Below are 23,494 nucleotides of genomic sequence, written 5' to 3' on the forward strand. Positions count from 1 at the left end.
TAGACATAAATTGCCTTTTCTGATAATGAAAACATTTTTTAGCACCAAGAGTAAAATTATTGCTTTCTCTACTTGAAACAGACACAGCTATTGAATTTTCTCATCCTCTTTATGCCATGAAATTAATTTGCACAATGAAAAAAAGAAAAAATTTTTAAAAAGATAATTTAAAATGAATTGGCTTGCTGTGCTTTCTCGGGCAATCTAAAAGTACTAATGGCAGCAACTCAACTTAATACTAATAGTTATGAAAATAGTTCCTGTTAGCGGCAAGCCAAAAAAGCTAGGCAGCTCAAGCCATCCCAACTGCTTCAATAAGTGGTCATTTTTGGCAAAGAGCCTGGGTCTATAAATAATTGAACCTACTTCAGCTAGGTCTTAGCAGCAGGAACTGTCAAAAATGACATACGATGCACAACTTTATCCAAGATTGACCTTATATCGCAGGCAGCACTTCCAATGCAGTCAGTACCTGACTTAGGATAAGCATGTTCATCTTGTACAAACGGCCAATCCAGCTGGGTGGTCAGCTTACCATAGTAACTCTCTCTTCTTACCCTCTGCTATCCCTGCACATTATCTTCTCCTCCCCTGACCCCTTCACCCCTGGCCTCACTCCTTGCCTAGCTCTGCAGCTCTTACTGGGCCCCAGGCCTGTGATCCCACCCTAGAATTCTTTCTAAGTCCTTCAGGGCCCACAGTGGGTTTCTTTTTTTCTTCCCAAAAAAGAACTTTCCACCTTATCTTGTGGGTTCCTCATCTCTTTCTTTTCTATTCGTAAAATTGTTGTTGCTCTAGGGCCCACTCAAGTAGGAGCTGTGGGAGTGGTAGACAGAACATAGATTTCAGAGGCAGAAAGCTGTGGGTTTGAAAACCACCTCCATTGCTCTACCGCTACGTCACCTCAAGCAAGCCACATTATTATATTACCTCTGTAAACCTCAGCTTCCTCATCTCTTAAACCAGAATCCTAAGTCTTTGTTGTTATCAGTATTAAAAAAGCTATCTGTAAAGACTAAGTAGAGCTCTTGATGCACACTGAATGGCAGCTAGAGAAGATGAGAGTGATGGTAGTACTCAGGGCTGTGGAAAACCCAGAGAATTTCAGTAAACCCCAGGAATTTGCTGAGAAACAACATCATTGTTGTTGAACCCTCTCCTTCCCCATATTTTCCTATTCTTCATGACTGTGTCCTCGCCCCACTGCCCCATCCTCACTTCACCTTTTCCTGTCTCCTAGGGCTGCGCTAACTGCAACTCTGTGTTGGGCCATTACTAACTTGGTGCTTTGAATTTACTAAATTCATCTAATCCTCAAAATAATGTTTATGATGATATTCTGAAGCTGCTGTTTATCCTCATTTTGCCAATGATAAAAGCAGGTCTCAGAGCAATAACTAACCTGACCAGCATAAAACACTGTTCAGAAATGTAAGCCTTTCATACAAGGTCAGCCTGATTACAAAGTAGGTGCTGATTCTGACAAATCAGGGGTGTCAAACTCATTCACTGGGGGCCACAGCAGTCTTGCAGTTGCCTTCAAAGGGCAGAGAGTAATTTCAACTTCTTAACAGTTAAGGAGAGGTTACATTTACACAGTCCTAAAATTATTTCAGCCCTTTGAAGGCAACTGCGAGGCTGATGTGGCCCCCAGTGAAAATAAGTTGGCACCAGATTATGCTAGCATTGTGACTTCCTAAGAAAGAAACCAGAATTCAAATGAAACATTTCACTGAAAGTACTAAAACATTGACCCATCTTGGGATGCTTTTAAAGACAATGAAAAGAACTTAGGTTACTTTTTGACAGTAAAGAATCACTGTCTAATACGCATCTAATTGACAGTCTTTGTATTTCCCTAAGAAAAACATAAGTTGAGGAGTCTGGCCTTGAGGCTGGACTTAGCCCAGGACCTTGTCAAGTGGGTCTCAGAGTTCTGTTTCAGGCTATTGATAACTTCATTCCACTTTTAGCAGGATTCATGCTTTTGGGGGGGTCCTATTTTGGTACCATGTAGTAATTTAATGCTCTGCTTATGTCCTGACTATTTGCAGATGCTACCCCTCCACACACATCCGGTTATATAGAAGTCACTGATCTTCAATCAAAGAAACTCCGATATATCCCTATTCCCAGGTAATCTGTTTAAACCTTTCTTCTTAGCTTGTGTGTCAGATTTTTTTAAAAATGAGTGAATTCTTAACAAGTACTTTGAGTAGATGTGTGCTTCTTGCTTCCTTAAATAGAAAGCTCTTTTTTTTTTCACTTACAGATGGTTTATATCTTGCTGTTCTTCTGCATGCCTGACTGCCTTTTTAATTTTCATTTTGGAAAAATGTTCAGTTGTTACATAGGTATAAATCAATCAGCTTTATAGACTTCATTTCTCTTTTGTTGATCTGTCCTAATGGTAATTTTTCTGTTTCTGAAGCAGCATTTTTAGTATTGCAGAAATTTTAATACTTACTAACTTTATGTATTATTTCTCTGAGGTAAATGGGTTCAAAATGTCAAAGTAATTTAAATAGTATTTGCTTAATACTGTTTTAAAATATGTTATTGTGCATCTGCAACCATGAAGGCCATATAGTAGTCAAAGGATTTTAGAGATTTGGAATAGAATTCATTACCATTCACTGCTTTTATTATTGTCCAGGGGCGGAAGCAAAGCATTCACACTAGCTAGACGAGGACACAAACAGAGAAGCAATGAGGCTCGGTGGGCCTTGATGGGCATAGGTGTCCTCACCTGTAGCCCATCCCGCTCTGGTTGCACACGTGCCTGACCTCTTTCAAACTGCGAGTACACCTGCTTTGGTCTCACATCCCCTCCTCACACATAGTCCCTCACAGGTGACTGAGCCTTCACAACACAGTGGCGAAAACATCACTCAGGGCGTGGAAGGGGGTTGGTGGGGTACAGAGTGGATAAGTGGTGATGGAAAAAATAAAACAAATTAAAAAATCATTTGAAATCCTGAGCAGAGCAGCCTGGAAAGCCTTCCAATGTCACAGGAAGGCCAGGGACACTGGAACTTGTCGATTACCTGCTATATCACCAGGCCACCTTTTTACCCACTCCTCAATTCCCAGAGGAAAATAGCTCAGCATAACAGTACAAAATAACTCAGAAGCGCAGTTTCATTTCTTAGGACCCTTTGGGCAAGTTCAAGAAATATAAATAATGAAAGCATATTTGAAGACATAGATTTACTTATTCCAACATATATAAGTATGCCTTCATGTGTCAGTTTAATGGAAAATAATTTTAGTCATTTAGGGAAAGTCCTTATTCATATTAATTGCATGCTCATTAAAATACACTGTTAGTGCAAGTTACAAAAGCAAAGAACAACTTTCTGTATTTTACATTTCTAAAACATTAAACAATTTCTTTTATTATATTCTCCTTATTAGCCCTAGCTTTTGATTTCTATGTTTTTCTCTTTTAACTTTCTCAGTAACATATCTGTTATACCTGCCATAGAAAGAACATCTGGAAGAGCAACTATGTATAGAATCAGTGCCAGCTGGTCACCATAATTCATTTAGATGCACTGTCCAATAGAAATATGTAATGTGAGCCACATATGTAATATTATTTTCCTTGGTAAGCACATTAACAAAGTAAAAAAAAAGTGAAATTAACTTTAATATTTTATTTACAATGTATCTTAAATATTATAATTTTGACATGTATTCAATATAAAATTTTAATGATATAGTTTACATTCCTTCTTTTTTATGTCTTTGATAGCTAGTATGCCTTACATAGCTAGTATGTATTTTATACTTACAAAACATCTAAATTTGGACTTGCCACATTTTACATGCCACGTGGTTTACAGTCTGTTCATTGTCAGTATGTCCTGAGTTTCTCTTGAGATTAACTCTTGTCATATTTTGGCATATATTGTAACCCAAGGGAACAACCCATCTGGATTTCAATTTTGTTGCTAAGTGCTTAAATTGAGCATTCTGCTAGATATCAGGAATTTTCCATTTGATAGCTAACTTCAAATAATAGAAAAATATAGCAAAATTATATGTAAATGAAGGGCCAAAATGAATATATCAATTTTGCCCTCAGTAAAATGTATTTTTCTCAAATTTTTATATTATTTCTACTTGTAAAATGATACTGCCTAGGTAGGTGGGTGTATATAAATCTAGATTTCACTCTACTATAAATCTTTGTGCTCTTTAAAGAACTTACTATGATCTATAAGGGGAACACATATTTGAAAAAGAAAAAGTGGAGATTTTAGACCTAGTATACAAATTGTTGTAAGAATGTGATTTCTTCAGCACTGTTTATTGCCATATTGAAGAAATTGCCCTTGTAAATTTTGGTTTTCACGGTGGCGAGTTAAATACTCAACCAGTAGATACAGGGCTCATTAGACGCACAATCTTGAGTACTCTTGGAAGACTTTCAAACATCATAGTTTCACATGAATAAATTTCATTACTCTTGAGTAGCCCTTTACTTCACCATCTGTACCTACTAATTTTTTTTTCGTAAGGCAAATGTTTTTTTGGAGAGCACAAACAGTGATAGCCTGTATTATATCAATGTTACTTTCTTTCAGTCCTTCTGGTACTGCAAAGTAATTCTGAGACACTTGGTCCCATCCTACTGTTGTCATCCTCTTCGTATAAACATTTTCTAAGACTTCTGTGTTACAGAGGAGCTGGCTTTGTTACTCTGTGTTTACAATCTACGAAGGCAGACTGAAAAAAAAAGGTCAAAGTAGTCTTGGTTTACTTTTGGAATATAAGACTTCCCCTAATACATAGTGGTTTTGTGGTTTTACAAGTCAACAATGATAGCTAATGTTTTTATTATCTGATGAGACCATCCCTGTAGACAATTCATTTCATATAGAATATATCAGATGTATTTAGAGAGCCAACACTAGTAAGTGGAATTTCTAGTGTATGTTTTTGTATAGTACTAGCTGTACTCAGATAAAGTATGTATGAAATCAACTCTTACGGGCAAAATTGCACTCCTAGAAATGATTTGATAGATAGATAGATAGATAGATATAGATACATATAGATATATAGACATACATATCATAAATATAAATAAATGAAATATGTATTTGTATGAAATATATAACACAAGAAATACATAAATTCCTGACTATAAATCCTTATAACTTCCTAAGTTAGAAAAGGCAAAATATCAAACACAAACAGTTAAAACACATAGACAAAGATCACTTTCAGCACTGACCTTAGGCTGCATGTTTGAGAAGTGTGAGTTGATTTAGAGTTTCTCTCTAACAGTGAATACTGATGTCATCTGACATCCACAAATACAGAAAAATTACCAATAACTAAATGTGTGTTTTTTTACTTATAGATAGATCTGTTGATGTCTTTTAATGTGTTTACTCTTAGAATTCTTTATAGCAAGTTTAATGAACCTAATTCACATTAAACTAGCTTCATTACCTAGACTACCAGTTGGCTGAATACCGTGATTTCTTTTTCAGATCAGAATCTCTGTCTCCATATACCACATGGCTATCTACTATTTCAGACACAGACGCGCTGCTAGCTGAGTGGGGGAATGGTGGCGTTGTTACTGTTGATATGGGAGGTCACGTCAGGCTCTGGGAAACGGGACTTGAACGTCTGCAGCGGTCACTCACCGAGTGGAGAAACATGATTGGGCAAGATGACAGACAAATGCAGGTACCACATGAATTGACCTTATCTCTTAAGGGTGCATACTTAGATATAAATTCAGTTCCTAATGCCACAGTTGTGAAAACTTCTAGCCAGTGACTCAAATATAGTTGCTTAAATGGCTAAAGTAAATTTGGGACCCAGAAAAAGGCAAACTTTATCCGTTTAGGTAGGGAATAAGTAAAAATATGCCTTTTTTCTGTCAGTGCTTAAATATACAGGTTCCTCACAGCACAGCATGCTAATACAATCAACTTTTATTTTTTACCCTAAAACATTAATCAGTTACCAGCACCACCTTTGCATCTGGCTCACTTTTACTACCACCAGTGTGAGTGCCTGTGCGTGCTACACAGGAAATAGAAATACTGAGGATCTAAAATGCAACACATTATTATAAGGCCGAAACCTTTAGGCTAGAGAACATAAACAAATTATGCATCTAATAGAGATGTGTTTTTATCAATTTCCTTGCCTCCAGATAATGCAAGTTTAGCAGTCATAGTAAGTAGACCCAACCCTACCCTGGAAAGATGTAAGGGAACAGGTCACAGAGTAAGAGGAGACTCCATGGCTACAAAAATGACTCAGTCACACCTGATCTAGCTGCTTCCTGGAACCGATGTGAACAATGAGGAAGTCTGTATTCCCATAAATACTAAAGCATATCATTGAAGGATTTATTTGTAATTTCTTTAATTTTCAGAAGAAAACTTTGTTTACATTTCATTTTTTATCCAGAAAAAGAAAGGTAGGTTTCTGCCATTTGTGTTGCTCTGCAAATTAGCAAGATAAGAAATTTCCATAAACTATTCAGTTGATACCTGATTAATAATTAACTATTTATATGGTTACTTTTGTGATTTCCTTAAAAGAGAACTATATATATTTCTGAAGGAATAATACATAGTTCTCTTAGATTCGTAAAAGCTCGAAGGAACATTTTTAAAATCACAAACCAATGTAGGCAAACAATCTCAAGTCCTTTTGAAATGGTATGAATATATTAATTTAATCAAGCTAAAACAAATGTATAGCTCTAAAATAAACATGTCTTTAAGTGCAATGGATTTATCAGAGCAACAGACTGAATGTTGGTCACTATTCGTAACAATAATTAGAAAATTAATTAACTATGGTTCTGTTTCTTTTACTATTCTGAACATCAGTTTCTTCTTCCTTTTAATTAAACTCCTATTTTCATACAATGATTGATAGCTAGTAGGGAACACTATTGTATTTATATCTTTATTTTATTTTAATTTCTCATGTGTTATAGAGAGCAAAGGTCATTTTTTCCTGTGGCAATAGTTGTGGTCTATTAAGTTTATCTTTTACCACGGGACTTTAAAAAGGACTTTTACTCATGATTTTGATAACTGGTGTCAACTGCTACAAAAATTAACCACTCTTTGTGTGTTAGCTATGTGACTTTTCCCTCCCCAGTGTCTTCCCTGACTTTGTTGCGCGTCTTTGCATTCCCAGCTCATAGAATAACGATTGGTACACGGCAGGCAATTAGTATGTTTGTTCATGCTCACATTCATGCATACTAAATTACACTGCTCATTATAGCTATTTGATAACAAATGGAATTCTTTTAAACTGTCATAAATTATTCATTTGTTTTATATACCTGAATAAGTATTTGTTGAATATATATGATTATTAAGTTAGGAATAAACAGAATTATAGTATCTAACATCTCAAAAATAAACAAAATATTTGGCTATATTATACCAGACAAATCTGATCCTTCCTCAAACCACCTGTTTTCCAGGAAACATATATCTGTGTCTCCAGTTCCATGTTCAGCTATAACAGAAACAAAGTTACGTAATTTGTAATTGAATCATAGTTCCATTTAGAAAATTAGAATAGTTGGTATCTAACATTCTCCTTGCATCTCTGATGTTCCCTGATCCGTTGTGATTGATACTAAAAATGTATAGTTATATACAGATTCAAACTGAGAAACAAATTGTGAGCATATCTTTATGTATAAACAGTTAGGATTCATTGTCCAAATAGTCTGCCATTGTTTCAATTTTGGTTGCATATCTCCTCTTCCTTCTCAGTGCTTGGTAAACAATGAGACAACATATTCAATTGGTCTTATTTAGACCAATTCATGTTATTATTTACTAGTACTTTACACAACCAACTCTACATGTGAATTATCCCAGGGGTAATGCAAACAACAAGCAAATATCTGTCTTTTCCAGTTCTCTTCCTGTTTAGTCCTTCAAGCTCTTCCTCATTTATGGACCCTCTATTCAACCTAGGTCTGCTCCTGATTTAGGGGCTTAATTGTAAGTATTGAGAAAAGAACAGGTTCTCCATACCATATGACCACTTGCTGACTGCTAGCAGCTTCCCATGTCACTGCAGAGTAACCCGATCTCCATCTAGTGGCCAAAAGGATTTACATTACATCATAGAAGTGAAAAGGCCAGGTTTGCACTCAGTAATTTGAGGCAGCCCCAGGCTGCTATGAGAGTTGTACACACTGCTGCTTGGGTGGTTCCTGTTAGTCCTGATGTGCTGCTTTAGGTCAGCAGTGGAGGTCAGGCGAATCACCTCCCATACCTCCCACCACCTATGGGCCCCCATCATTCCTGAATTCCTTTGTCTGGTGTCGAAAGAAATGTTTTATTTAGGTAACTCTGTCAGTCACATGCTTTATCTCTATCCTTATGACTTTGCTACATGTCAGGCTTCCAGATTTGTTAGCTCTGAAGCCATTGTTGTCTTGCATTTTTGTTTTTGTTTAATGAATTCATTGATAGTTGTTTTAATGAGTATAGCTTGCAAGAGTGTATATACTAAGCTCTGGGTATATAATGTGTTCATTAATTTTACATGCTTTGATAGGAACACGTGGTTTTCAGATAGTAAACAATTGTAACAACAAACTCAAAGCATCATTCTAACTGTTGTTCTAACAGCCCATTATTAAGAATCCATTTTTATTACTCTTAGACTCCATGTTTTCAGAAGCATGGGTTAATTATAAGACAAAATTTTCTGACTATGCTTCACACTATTCTTTATAAATCATACTTTTTGTATTTTTTTTATTTATTGCCCTTTGCATTCTTCCTGAGAAGGCCATTAAAACTATATCACAGCTTTCTTCAGAAATCAAATCATTTCCTCTAAAACACTCCTGGTGACTATTCTTGTGACAGCAAAAAGGCTGAAAGGTTTCAAACGTTGTCTTCTAATCACAGTAAACTAATCAGAAACTGAATATTTTGTGTATTACTGGTAGAACCTCTTTGAAGATTTTGAGTAATACTATATACCTTAAAAATGGATAGAATCCTCTAAAACAAAGACCGTATGGTACTGGAACTTATTCATCCTTAATAATTAAGATAGAGCCTGATATACAACAAACATTGTAAATATTTGAAAATGGAGAGATGTGTAGTAAAAAAACAACATAGAAAAGGAAGCTAGTTTGCACTGAACACAACTCATCCTTCCCTGTTTCAAAGAAAATATTCTAGGAATGTTTGTCAATGTAGCTTGCTGTACTTAGCTAACTAAGCCTGACCACTAGTTTAACAGTTAACGATTTTTTAAGATCTCAATAAGATGTGAAGGCCTACTTTCAGTTTTGGAAACCACTAGGTTATTTGATTGGTAAAATTAGTTTTTCCATCAGTAAATTTAGTTTTTCACCTTACAAGCTGTGTTATCTCCAGATCTTCTGCGGAGCTTCGCAATTCCTTGTTCTTTTTAAGGAACATAGTCCGCTCTCATACTTCATGCTTTGTTTTTGTCAGTAATTCTGAAAATACTTAACAGTCTGATTCTGTGGGTCATTGCTATAGGATAATACATATTTTACAGGGTTGTTATACATACATATGCCTTTGGGGATCATCCTTCACCCAGAAAGGCAATGCTTTTTTAAAAAAAAATTTATACTTTCCCACCACGTCTCCTAGCAATGCGTCAGCAGAGCTGGTTTTCAGAAGATCATCTAGCTGTTTGCCTACACAGTAACAATTAGGCAATACCTCTAAGAATTTTTTCCATTGTTTATTCCTATTAGAGCAGTGATTTTCTACTGGTGTACTACAAGAATTTTTAAAACATGCAATACCTGACTATTTAGTCAGAAGCACTGACCTCTTTGCCCTTAGACTGTCAAATTAAAAAAATGACAACAGCTAACAAAACAAAGCCATCCAGTGTGAAGGAATTGAAATTTTATATATGTTTTGTCGGATTGGCAAAAAATGTATTTTTGGTGTGGCACAGAATTTTAGAAATTAGTTTATGTGTGCTATGAGATAAAAAAATGTTGAAAGTCGCTGTATTAGAGAAATCCCATCCATAGAAGTTCTCTTTTTAAAAAAATATATTTTATTGATTATGCTATTACATTTGTCCCATTTCCCCCCCCCCATTCACTCCACTCCATTCTGCCCACCCACTCCCACCCACATTCCCCTCCTATAGTTCATGTTTATGGGTCATACATATAAATTCTTTGGCTTCTACATTTCCTATACTATTCTTACCCTCCCCCTGTCTATTTTCTACCTACCATTTATGCCACTTATTCTCTGTACCTCCCCCGCCCATGTCCCTGTTGATAACCCTTCATGTGATCTCCATTTCTGTGGTTCTGTTCCTGTTCTAGTTGTTGGCTTAGTTTGCTTTTGTTTTTGTTTTAGGTGTGGTTGTTAATAAGTGTGAGTTTGCTGTCATTTTAACTGTTGATATTTTTTATCTTCTTTTTCTAAGATAAATCTCTTTAACATTTCATATAAAAAGGGCTTGGTGATGATGAACTCCTTGAACTTGACCTTTTCTGAGAAGCACTTTATCTTCCCTTCCATTCTAAATGATAGCTTTGCTGGATACAGTAATCTTGGATGTAGGTCCTTGCGTTTAATCTTGGGTAATGTAATGATGATGTGCCTTGGTGTGTTCCTCCTTGGGTCCAGCTTCTTTGGGACTCTCTGAGCTTCCTGGACTTCCCGGAAGTCTATTTCCTTTGCCAGACTAGGGAAGTTCTCCTTCATTATTTGTTCAAATAAGTTTTCAATTTTTTGTTCTTCCTCTTCTCCTTCTGGCACCCCTATAATTTGCATGTTAGAACGTTTCAAGATGTCCTGGAGGTTCCTAGGCCTCTCCTCATTTTTCCAAATTCTTGTTGCTTCATTCTGTTCTGGTTGGATGTTTCTTTGTTCCTTCTGGTCCACACCGTTGATTTGAGTCCCAGTTTCCTTCCCATCACTATTGGTTCCCTGTACATTTTCCTTTATTTCTCTTAGCATAGCCTTCATTTTTTCATCTAATTTGTGACCAAATTCAACCAATTCTGTGAGCTTCCTGATTACCAGTGTTTTGAACTGTGCATCTGATAGGTTGGCTATCTCTTCCTCGCTTAGTTGTATTTTTTCCGGAGCTTTGAAGTGTTCTGTCATTTGGGCCATTTTTTTTTTCTTGGCGCATCTGTTACTTTAAGGGGCGGAGCCTTAGGCATTCTCCAGGGCGGGGTAACGCTGGTCACTGTGCTGTGACCCTGTATGTGGGGAAAGGTCCGATAGGGAGCAGTGGCATTTGCTCTACTCTCTGCTGGTTTTCAGTCACTTCCTCCACTATCCACAATCAAATTGGACCCCTCTGGTGCTGATTCCCGAGTGGGTGGGCTTGTGCACACTCTAGGCCCCTGTGGGTCTCTCCAACGAACTGTGTTGTGAAGCTGGGAGTTTCTCCTGCTGCTGCCCCAACCCCACAGGTGTTTTCAATCAGTGGTTTGAGGCTTTATTTTCCCAAGCTGCAACTCTGGGTTGCTAGGTCTGTCACCTGGTCCACCAACTGCTGCCTCCCTGGCCAGCTACAGCTTTGCCCACCCTGGTCCACAATCCGCCACCCCGCTGGGTCTGCCAGCCGCAGCCTTGCTGCGAGTCCTCTCCACCCAGCTTCCAGTCTCTGCCCCTCCTACTGGTCTGGATGAATGTGTCTTCTTTAACTCCTTGGTTGTCAGACTTCCATACAGTTCGATTTTCTGTCAGTTCTGGTTGTTTTTTGTTTTTAAATTGTTGTCCTTCTTTTAGTCTTGCTAGGAGGCACAGTGTGTCTACCTACGCCTCCATCTTGGCTGGAAGTCCCCATAGAAGTTCTCTTTGAATATAGATTTTTGAATAAGGTTTTTAGGAATACCTAATGAAAGCACAAGATTCCCTGGAGAGCACAATCCCCAATGGTGTGCTGATGAACCAGCACTCTGGGAGTGGTTCGGCATTTACCTCTCAATGTCCACGTTGTACATATTTCCTCCTGGCTGATGTCAAGCTACCAAAGGTTAATAGTCTACTCCCAAAATTCTACTCCCAGGAAAATTGTTAATATTCCTGAATATTAGCAATTATCTCTCAGCCAATTCCAGCATTCTCCTGGCCTGGTTAAGCCTTTAACTCCCCAGGGAGAATTAGGACAGTTACCTAACTGCAAGGCCTTCCAGAAAGAAGGCAGTGGAAATCTGGATGGGGAGAAAGAAGCAAAAGAAGGAAAAGGGGCATGTAGGATGCAAATAAGATGGTATCATGTTATCTCTGGGAAATGTTGAAGCCCACAGTGTCCCAATTACTCACTGGCAGTGTCCTTGAACCAGAAATATGGTTTGAGTAAAGGATTAGAGAGAAGTCTGCCCTCGAGTAGGATGACACTCATGGGCTCGTGCACAGGGGGGCACCTTTCTTCTAAGCACTGTATTTCAGAAGGAAATTGCTAGTTGATTTTTACATTCCTCCAAAAGTATTGCTTCTATTGGATTACAACTTAATCAGTAATTGCTAAATATAACTAAAATCAGCAACCACCTCCTTAAGACAAATCAACAAGTGTATGATTTTAAAGTACTATAAACAAATTAATTCTATAATATATAAATTATAAATTGAGATGTCAAATGCAGTGAATATGTTCACAGTCAATGGCTATAGAATTTTTATGGTTCTGAGCTCATAATTTATATACTCATAAAAAGTCAACATATCATAGTGGCAATAGAAATAAAACCTTGCTGTTATATTTATAGATGGAATTGTAATTTTATTCATAGGCCACATAACCTGTGGTTTAAGAGCATAAAATTTAAAGTGGTTAAATATAGGTTCAAATCCATGTTCCACTACTATAAAGGACACATGGACAAAATCAAGGGGGGAGGGTAGAGGTGGGGAAGGGAGGTGGGTTCAGCTGGGGTGGGGTGGAGGGATAGGGAGAAAAGGCATACAACTGTAATTGAATAACAATAAAAATTAAAAAAAAATAAAAACAAATCCATGTTCCACTTTGTATGTGATCTTTGGCAAATTACTTGTTCTTTCCAAGTTTCACTTTCAATCATAATATAAAGATAATATCATCATACCTTACAAAGTTGTTGTAAGAATGAAGTGCATTAATGTCTGGCATAGAAAAAGTACTCAGTAAACAAATAAAAACTTAGAAAAAAGTTACAAACTTTAGAATTTGGGTAATATTGGACTACAGAGTTGTTTAATGCTTACATGGAAACAAACCCAAATTACAATGAAGACCTGTTACCCAAACACTTAATGTTAAAATATGACCCAATGAGTTACATAAATCATTATCTCTCCTAGTGTTAAAATGTGCAGTTTGTTTATCATCCTGTTTGGAAAACTTCTGTGAGGCCCAAAAAAGTAACTGAAAAAAACAATCTCTGCCTAAACCTGTCAGCTTAAAGAAAATCAGGAAATCAATAGTCAAGTAATAGCTGGGCAGTGCCTCCATCTGCAGAGGATTGTAGTGGTCAGCCTTATTCCAAAGGCAATTAGAACAGGACCGAAAAACATACAGCGAAATGTACATCATCTTTAGCGTGAGTCCTGAGAACAGTTAAGAGCAAGTCAAATTTGGAGCTGTCTTTCTTAGTTTTTCTGTATACAGTATTCTTCTGTGTCTCTATAACATTCTAAAGATGTCTTTATTTTTATTTTCTACTTCCTTACAAGGCCACAGGTACCATCTCTAACCTCTCTCTTTGAACAGTTTCACCTATTTATTCATTTATTTATTTAATTAACATTTTGGGTGCTCCAAATTGCTAGGATAAAGAAATAAGTATGATACAGGTGCAGACCCAGGGTACTCACAGGGCAGTAGAGCTACAGTCAAATAAATGACAGTGCAGTGTGGTGAAGAAAGGGATAAAAGCATGATGAAAGAATCGGAAGATAGCACAGGATACTGTATTTTGCTGTGTATAATGCACACTTTTTTGCCCAAATTTCTGAGAAAATAAGGATGTGCATTATACATGGATAGTACTAAATCTGTAGTTACATAAATTTTTAAATTATTTTATTTATGCTTATACATTAAGTATATCTCTAGAAAGCAATAAAAATATAAGCAAAATAATACCCTGGAATGCAATAATCGGTTTTTGTTTCTAAATATAAATAAATAAATAATTGAATTTAAAAAATAAAAGATTTTTTTCCTGAAAGTTTGGGCCAATAACATGGATGCACATATACACGGTAAAATACGGGTAACTAACTATCTTTGGAAGCAGTTCCAAGGTGAATTAATACCTGAATACAGTTTTTAAGAAAGGAGGTGGGGACTCCTGATAAATGAAATACATGTGATTGGCTTTGCATCTTACCAAAACCCGGGTAAAAGAATGATAAAGGATCAAAGAAGGTACAAGGATGAATGGTACAAAATCCACGAGGACCAGGAGAGCTGGAGGCATGACAACGGCAGGGTGGCACAAGCCTTTTGGAGGACGGAAGGCAGATGGGTGGGTGGTAACTCAGTGAGTGACTGGAGAGAGCTAAAACCCACTTCTCCAGAGGGGAAAGCCAGCAAGACACATGCTGTTTACTCTGCGGAAGTGCCTAAAGCATCAGGACTTGAAGACATGTGTACTTTTGAAGGCTGGAGTGCCAGGTGGCACTTAAAAATGGAAGATCGGTTAAAAGACCAATAGAGGCCTCTTTCTGTCTTGTGCGCTCAGTCCGGAGGAGCCGCCGTGTCGCCCCCCTGCGGTCGATGCTTGTCCAGAACTGCTCCAGCGGCCTGATCGAGAGGACCAGGCGGACACACAGCACGAAACCCAATCACCCGAAGGCCCGCAACTCCTCCTGCGACAACTGCTGATTTCCCCGCGAGGCAGTGGGCCTGGAGCCAGAAATGGATATCAGCCCGCCAAAGCCAGACACCTCCTAGGTATGAGCACTGTTTACAAGAATCTGCAGACTACAGGTCCGCAAGAACAAGGACCTCCCGGCTCTGCGCGGCCCAGGGACGCAGGGTCCCCGGCATCCAGCGCAGCCAGAGTCCAAGATGGTGAAGAGGGAGCTGGCCACCCTGCCAAGAGCACCTGAGCACCGCCCCCCCCCCCCAAAGCAGTAAGAGTATCCTCTGACTTTCCTCAAAACAAAAAAAAGTAAGCATGAAAAGAGATTAAATTTAACTTGTTAGTTGTTCAACATTTTCTTTAAAAAATACATACTTTGAATAGAACAAAATAAACTGGTTAATTTTATTTCACCTCAAAATGACTCAAGGATTCCAGTGCTGAATAAGATGGAGTGGAGTAAGCACATTCTATCCTTTCTCTCACACTGAATTCAGCAATGAAACTTGGACAGAATGAGGGAGCAGCTTATTTCAGGTCTCTTAAAAATAAATGAAAGCAGATGGATTGCGGAAGATCAGAATTTGAACTACCATTGAAATGGCTGTTTGTTTCCTTTTTTCCTCCAGAACCTCCTGGCCTTGACTCAAGGCAGCCTGAAAATAGAGATGTGGAAGGGAACTTCCTTCATTGGGGGGGGGGGGGGAGGAAGGGGGGATATGCAAAACCTGCGGCTAGGACAAAGACGACACACACACATCACTGATATTGAACATCAAACAAAGTCCCAGCCATGCCACAAGAAAAATAAATAAGAGGTACACAGGAAAGGAAGAAATAAAACTGTTCCTATTTGCAGACAACATAACTACCCAGGGAACCCACAAAAATCTATAGTCAAAAAAAACCTCAACTAATAAGTGAGTTTAACAAGGTTGAAAACAAATCATTTCTATATACTAGCAATAATTTAAATATGTGTATATATTTACAAACAGCTCCCCCTAAATATGAAATACATGTCTAACAATAGCAGTTGAACATGTATGCTGAATACTACCAAACACTAACGACAGTAATCGAACACCTAAATAAAAAGGAGAGATATACTGAATTAGTGGATTGGAAGAGTCATCTTAATAAAGATGTCAGTTCTTTCCAAATTGACCTATAGATTTAACTCAATTCCAACCAAAATCCAAGCAGGACTTTTTTTATAGCTATAGACAGTTGATTCTGAAATTTATATGGGAAGAAGAAACTAAAAGTGCCAAAATAATTTTTTAAAAGAAGAATAAACTTAGAGGAATCATGCTACCTATTTTTTGAAGATTTACTATAAAATTACAATAGCCAAAACAGTGTGATGTTGGCAAAAGGATAAACACGTAAACCGATGGCACAGAATAGAGTGTTTGGAAATAGACCCACAGACATGTGGCCAACTGATTTTCAATAGCTACCAAAGCAGTTTAATAGAGACAGGGTAGTCTTTTCAACAAACGGTGCTGCAACAATTGGACATTATATGCAAAATGAATTTTAAAAGAACCTTTAATTTTAAAAATAAATCAATAAAATTCCTGAAGAGCTGCCAACCCAGGAATATTACTCGTAGACAACAGTAAATGGTACCTGTCATGTCATTGTTCATTGTTGCTATTTTATGGGGAATGGGAAGCTAATTCCCAAAACTTAGAAACTCCCTTAAGATAAAGAAAGCTAATTTGGTCAGAGAATTTTTCTTTAAGTATAAACCTTTGAGGGTAAGAAAATATTCCAGATAAGTAATTCACAGATGGGGAAACTGTGGTCCAGAGAGATTAAGTAACTTGACCAAGGTCACACAGCTATTCAGTGGCAGAATCAGTGACTCTATAATGTATGTTCTTTACTTATCATGTTCTACAGTCCAGGCAGCTTTATCTACTTGCACCATTTCATCACATATCCTGGGTGTCCAGAATACCTCCTCCTGCCAAGATCTGAAAATGCAAGTGGAATTAACACTTGCATTTGTCTCTAACCCCATCAGATCATGTTAGTTCCCATGAAGTCAGTATTTCTGAGGAACCAAGTAATATTATGCGGTTCTGTGGCAAAGAGTGATAAAGGATCCTTTTGGTTGCTCTTAAGTATTATGATAGAAAACAGAGTTCTCAATGATTCTTATGCTATTTCTCAAATCCCTGGCACTTTTTCCTCTAATAAATACATAAAATAGGTTAAAATGTTATAAAATTTCCATGCTGTTCAGTTGATCAAGGCAGCAGGATCTGAGCTTGGGTTCTAGAAGAGCAACCCTGCTGACAGAAAAGGGATAGCAACAAGCACAGTTGCAGGGGGGGTGAATTCAGAGAGGCGGAATGGTGTGCTGTTGATACAGTGTTGTACTAGGTGACATTGTTACCGATCAGCTTTCCAGAAACTGTTTCACAACATGCTCCTGTCCAGTGATCTCTATCCTCCGTTTAAGAAATGTAGACTTAAAAAATAATACTAAAGTTGTTTCTCTTATTCACACATACACATAATTAATTTTTAATTAAAGTGTCATACAAATGATTAAAGGCCTGATGAGGTTTAAATGATTTTCTAGAACTAGTTTCATCTGAACCTCTGTAGGATTTGCTGGTACAAAGATAGAGAGCTGTGAGAATGGCTCTTTTCCCATGTAATTGCTGCTCACTTTCCAGGCAGAGCACTACTTGTGTATTTCCTCCATGAGCCATCAATGTTCTTGGCTTCCATCAAAAAACTGCTAAAAGCATTGGATCCTAGAGGAATGGTGCACTGTTTCTAGAGTGGCTGTGGCGAAGACCCCAGGCTGCAAGGCAGAGCAGAATCCTGGCTTGGATACACAGACAAGGGGAACTGGACTAGCTGGTTTGTCCCACAGGAGGCTGGCATTTCATTCACTTAGAAGTCACTTTTGTTTTCCCAAGTGCTCTGTTCCTATGATTTCATTTAACCAGTAAAGCATCAGTCTTGTTTCAGCCATGGCTGTCTACCTATGAAATAATTATCACTGAATTTTTAAAAACGAATTGATTTTAAAGCAGGCTTTATGACGTTTCTAGTTTGGATGTCTGGCAATTGTCTGCACATGAATAAAGTGAAAATTTTTTTTTTCTTGATGAACCTGCTTAACGGCTTGTCGATTTTGTTTATCTTTTTTTTCAGCTATTTTTTAAATATATTTATTAATTACGCTATTACAGTTGTCCCATTTCCCCCCTCTCACTCCACTCCATCCTGCCCACCCCCTCCCTCCCACATTCCCCCCCTATAGTTCATGTCCTTAGGTCATACTTATAAGTTCTTTGGCTTCTACATTTCCTACACTATTCTTACCCTCCCCCTATCTATTTTCCACCTATCATCTATGCTACTTATTCTCTGTACCTTTCCCCCCCTCTCCCCCTCCCACTCCCCTATTGACAACCCTCCATGTGATCTCCCTCTCTATGGTTCTGTTCCTATTCTAGTTGTTTGCCTAGTTTGCTCTTGTTTTTGTTTTAGGTGTGGTTGTTAATAACTGTGAGTTTGCTGTCATTTTTACTGGTCATATTTTTGATCTTCTTTTTCTTAGGTAACTCCCTTTAACATTTCATATAATAAGGGCTTGGTGATGATGAACTTCTTTAACTTGACCTTATCTGAGAAGCACTTTATCTTCCCTTCCATTCTAAATGATAGCTTTGCGGAATACAGTAATCTTGGATGTACGTCCTTGCATTTAATCTTGGGTAATGTAATGATGATGTGCCTTGGTGTGTTCCTCCTTGGGTCCAGCTTCTTTGGGACTCTCTGAGCTTCCTGGACTTCCTGGAAGTCTATTTCCTTTGCCAGACTAGGGAAGTTCTCCTTCATTATTTGTTCAAATAAGTTTTCAATTTTCTTGCTCTTCCTCTTCTCCTTCTGGCACCCCTATAATTCGGATGTTGGAACGTTTCAAGATGTCCTGGAGGTTCCTAAGCCTCTCCTCATTTTTCTGAATTCTTGTTGCTTCATTCTTTTCTGGTTGGATGTTTCTTTCTTCCTTCTGGTCCACACCATTGATTTGAGTCCCAGTTTCCTTCATATCACTATTGGTTCCCTGTACATTTTCCTTTGTTTCTCTTAGCATAGGCTTCATTTTTTCATCTGGTTTTCGAACAGATTCAACCAATTCTGTGAGCATCTTGATAACCAGTGTTTTGAACTGTGCATCCGATAGGTTGGCTATCTCTTCCTCGCTTAGTTGTATTTTTTCTGGAGCTTTGAAGTGTTCTGTCATTTGGGCCTCTTTTTTTTTTTTTTTTTTTTTTTTGTCTTGGCGAGTCTGTTACTTTAAGGGGCGGAGCCTTAGGTGTTCACTGGGGCGGGGTAACACTGGTTGCTGCTCTGTACCTGGGGGAGGGGCTGAGAGGGAGCAATGGCACCCGCTCCACCCTCCACCGGGTTTCAGCCACTCCCTCCACTTCCCACAATCAAATTGGGCCCCTCTGGTGCTGGTTCCTGAGTAGGTGGGCTTGTGCACACTCTAGGCTGCTGTGGGTCTCTCCAACGACCTTTCCTGTGAGGCTGGGAGTCTCTCCTGCTGCTGCCCCAACCCCCACAGGTGTTTTCAATCAGGTTTGAGGCTTTATTTCCCGGAGCTGGAGCCCTGGGTTGCGCAGTCTGCTTTGCTCCCCGCCATTTGTCGTTTGTCCGGTTTATCTGTGTGCAAATGTGGGGCCGCGGGGTGCTACCCACCACTCTGCCTGCCCCGTTCCCCGCCACTCTGAGTCCGGCCCTCTCGGTTTATCTGTGGGCGAATGTGGGGTCACAGGGTCTGCTAGTGGTCAGACTGCCTGCCCTGTGCGTCCCACACTCCGCTAGTCTCGGTCCCGCCACGAGACACGAGTCCTCTCTGCCCCGGTGCCCGTCTCCGCCCCTCCTACCGGTCTGGATGAATGTTTATTTTTTAGTTCCTTGGTGTCGGACTTCCTTGCCGTTTGATTTTCTGTCAGTTCTGGTTGTGCGAGGAGACGCAGTGTGTCTACCTACGCCGCCATCTTGGTTCTCTCTAAAGTGAAAACTTTTAAGTACAATCTCAGTCTGTACCAATGAATGGCCTTCCAGCATCCCCAAGTTTCAAGCAACAATTGATACCTGTAAGTCCAAATATAATTGCATATTTGTCATTATAAATACCCTTTTTTCTTTTTGGTAGGGAAGTTTTCCTGTTGTGTCATTATACCTTGAATCTCATCTTCTTTTTTTTTAATCTTTTTTCAATTTGAATCTCATCCTCTTAAAAACAGTTGGTACCCACCCCTCATATTGCTAGTTGATTTTCATATAACTACAGCGTTTATACTCTAAACCTGGCTTCAGGAAGGTCAACAAATGCTAATTTCCTAGGGAGATGAGAGTGATCTGAGCTGTAGGGTTCCTCTGTAGCATCGGCAGGTTATCATTTATTGAATTGTGGAAGTTATGGACAAAAGAGATATGTGAGTCCCTTGAGAATCAACCAGCCAGAGTACTCTTGTGAAGCACTTACTCTGTACCCTCCAGTGGAGGCCCTGTGGGGCAGAGGGTAGACACTGAAACATTAAACACGGTTTTTACCCTCAGGAAGTTCATACTATGGTAATTGGGAGTCGAGGCTGATAGTCATGAAGCTGCAGCAAACAGTACAATATAGTGTGTGGTTCAGTGTTAAATTGGGGAGTTTGGTCTCTGTGCTGTAGTAGTTCAGAGGAGAGTTATCTATGCAAATGAAATTAATAAGCACAGGAAATGGGGCTGGGTTGCATTTTTATTTTATTTATTTCCATAGTTCAGAAGGAGAGGGAAGGGCATTTCAAACAACATGATCACAGACTTAGATAAGAATGAACACTGTGTCTTTCCTTAATAAGAGGAAGAATTGTTCCATTAACTTGGATCCCCACAAATCCAGGGGAGACTTGGGTGCAAATACCACATGAGAAGTGAACAAACATCACAGCCAATCGGACGCAAGCACAAAGCCCAGAATGCAAATCCACATTCAACATTAACTATCCCAAGGGGACAGTGGGTGTACACCAGAGCCGAGGCAGGGGTAAGAGTGGGTCCAGGACTGCCAGAACCCACAAGCTGGAGGACTTGAGAAGATAGGTGTGGTTTAGTTTTTAGCATGGTGTTGCTGACAGAGAATATTTTTAAAAGCAGTTGAAAGGAAGTCCACCTTCCAGGCAACCCTTGATCTATCTTAAGTGTATCCTATAACGTAATGCAAGACATACTTAACTAAGCAAACCTAGCCTTTTGAAGAGTGGTGCATTAAAGGAGTCTCCTGAATAGGAGAAGCTAAGCTATGTGAAGGCCCACTAAGGTTTTTAGGTTCCTTATACCTGGGAACTGCTGAAAGTCATGGAAGAGGAAAATCATAATAGTGAAGGCTGTATTAGGAAGATGGACTTGGTAGTGATGTTCTCTCTGGGAAAGAACCCTGAGTGAAGTAGGGTAGCTGTGAGGCTGACCGAAAGGCCAGGTGTGAGCTTATGGAGAAAGGCTGAACATGGGACATGGAAGCAGACTTCACAGACGTTTCTGGTTTGGATGTCTGGCAAAACGGCAGATCATTGAACGTATCAGGAAATTGGAGAGGTAGAAGGTTTAGGCAGTTTGAGAACACTGAGTCTGAGGTAATAGTGAGATGTTGAACTAGAGCTTTAAGCTAGCAAGAATGTTACAATGATCTTTAGCATGAAAGTTTTAGTTGAATCCATGAAAGTGGTTAGATGCTAAGGAGAATAGAGAGATCAAGCAAAATGATCAAGACAAATGAGCTGTGTTTTTAGAAATACAAATAGATATTTCTGAAAATATATTCTCAGAAGCCTTTTTAATAAGGAATCCATGTTCAAGCTGTTGGGAGACACTGTATAACTTGTAGCCTCTTAGAGATAAAATTACCATTATTAAATACCTGGTTTTGAGAAGTTCCATGTAAAGAAACCTCTTTAATTTGTTGAACCCAATAGTTCCCAAATGTATTAAACTTCTTTTTAATACTTCAGTAAGTTGCCAGTCTCTATATTCCTGGTTTTCTTTGCTTCATTTCACCATGGACTCTGTGTAGTAGATCTCTTAGGACACAACTTTGACGCTAATTCTAATCCTGACTCATGATACGGCCAGGTTGCACGTCATTTATGACTTCAGAAAATGAATATGGATTTCTAGAGTTAAATTGATAGTTCAAAAAATAATTTCCCCTGCATCTTTAAAGAAAGGACCTATTATTTCATGTGATTCCAGGTTTATTGTGGAATCAAAAGGTGTGTAAAATGATGTTTATTAGGAACATTGAAAGTGACAGAAATTCAACTCACACTAACTTAAGCTACAAAAGGGAATTTATTGGCTTGTGTAACCCAGAAGTTCCTAGGCACAGCTCATACCAAGGGCTCAACATCACGGGATCCTGCCTCTTTCCTATTGGCTCTTCTGTGTTTCTCAGGTAGCTTCATTCTCATATAGTCTTTCTCCACCTGGTGGCAAAGAAGCCCTGGTAGCACTGGGGAAAACATGGCTCTTATGGCCAGCAATCGCAGCAAAAGGGGGATGTCTCGCCCTGTAATTTCAGCAGAAGTCCTCAGCAGTGCTCCAAGGCCTGGGAGGTCACACACCTATGCCGGAACCAGTGACTGTGGCCAAAAGTATGGGATACTGTGTCAGGGGTGTCCAACCTTTTGGTGTTTCTGTACCACACTGGAAGAAGAGTTGTCTTGGGCCACACAATTAATACAATTGTGACATGTAATCACAAAAAAATCTCATAATGGTTTTTTTTAATTTTTAATTTTTTATTGTTATTCAATTACAGTTGTGTGCCTTTTCTCCCCATCCCTCCACCCCACCCCAGCCAAACCCTCCTCCCTCCCCCACCTCCACCCTCCCCCTTGATTTTGTCCATGTGTCCTTTATAGTAGTTCCTGTAATCCCCTCTCCTCACTGTCCCCTCCCCACTTCCCCCTGTCCATTGTTAGATTGTTCTTAACTTCAATTTCTCTGGTTATATTTTGTTTCCTTTTTTTTTCCTATTTATTATGTTCCAGTTAAAGGTGAGATCATATGGTATTTGTCCCTCACTGTCTGGCTTATTTCACTTAACATAATGCTCTCCAGTTACATCCATGCTGTTGCAAAGGGTATAAGCTCCTTCTTTCTCTCTGCTGCGTAGAATTCCATTGTGTAAATATACCATAGTTTTTGGATCCACTCATAATGTTTTAAGTAAATGTATGATTTTGTGGTGGGCTGCATTCATAGCTATCCTGGGCTGCATACAGCCCGTGGGCCACAGATTGGACACCCTGATAGATGGTCAGACCTAGGGCATGTCTCTGCTCCTAGAGTTTGGAATGAGAGAAGACTGTATCAGCCCCACCTGAACCACAAAATGGGGTATTAAGGATAGGGAGAATGCCCCCAAAGAAATACTGAATAAGCAAAAAATATCACCATGTGATTTGTGTGTGTGTGGTGGTAGTGATTTTGACAGCTAGGGTCAGTTCAGCCTCTTCCAAGTGACAGCTAATGACCTCTCTTCTATGATAGGGCTCACTGGGTGCCAGGACTATTATCAGATTTGTTTTGTTTTGCACTCAGCACAAAATTCGTGAA

General features: G+C 38.9%; 1 protein-coding gene across 1 annotated transcript in view; it reads left to right on the plus strand.

Moving 5' to 3' along the window:
• Positions 1-23,494, plus strand: part of VWA8 (von Willebrand factor A domain containing 8) — a 388,865-nt gene that overhangs the window by 268,283 nt on the left and 97,088 nt on the right. The window contains exons 36-37 of the mRNA XM_024569321.4: positions 2,055-2,136; positions 5,508-5,709. Of these exons, the coding sequence (XP_024425089.3) occupies positions 2,055-2,136; positions 5,508-5,709 (284 nt within the window). The remainder of the gene's footprint in view (positions 1-2,054; positions 2,137-5,507; positions 5,710-23,494) is intronic.

The sequence above is a fragment of the Desmodus rotundus genome, chromosome 13 (assembly GCF_022682495.2).
Source record: "Desmodus rotundus isolate HL8 chromosome 13, HLdesRot8A.1, whole genome shotgun sequence".
In the NCBI taxonomy this organism is placed as follows: domain Eukaryota; kingdom Metazoa; phylum Chordata; class Mammalia; order Chiroptera; family Phyllostomidae; genus Desmodus; species Desmodus rotundus.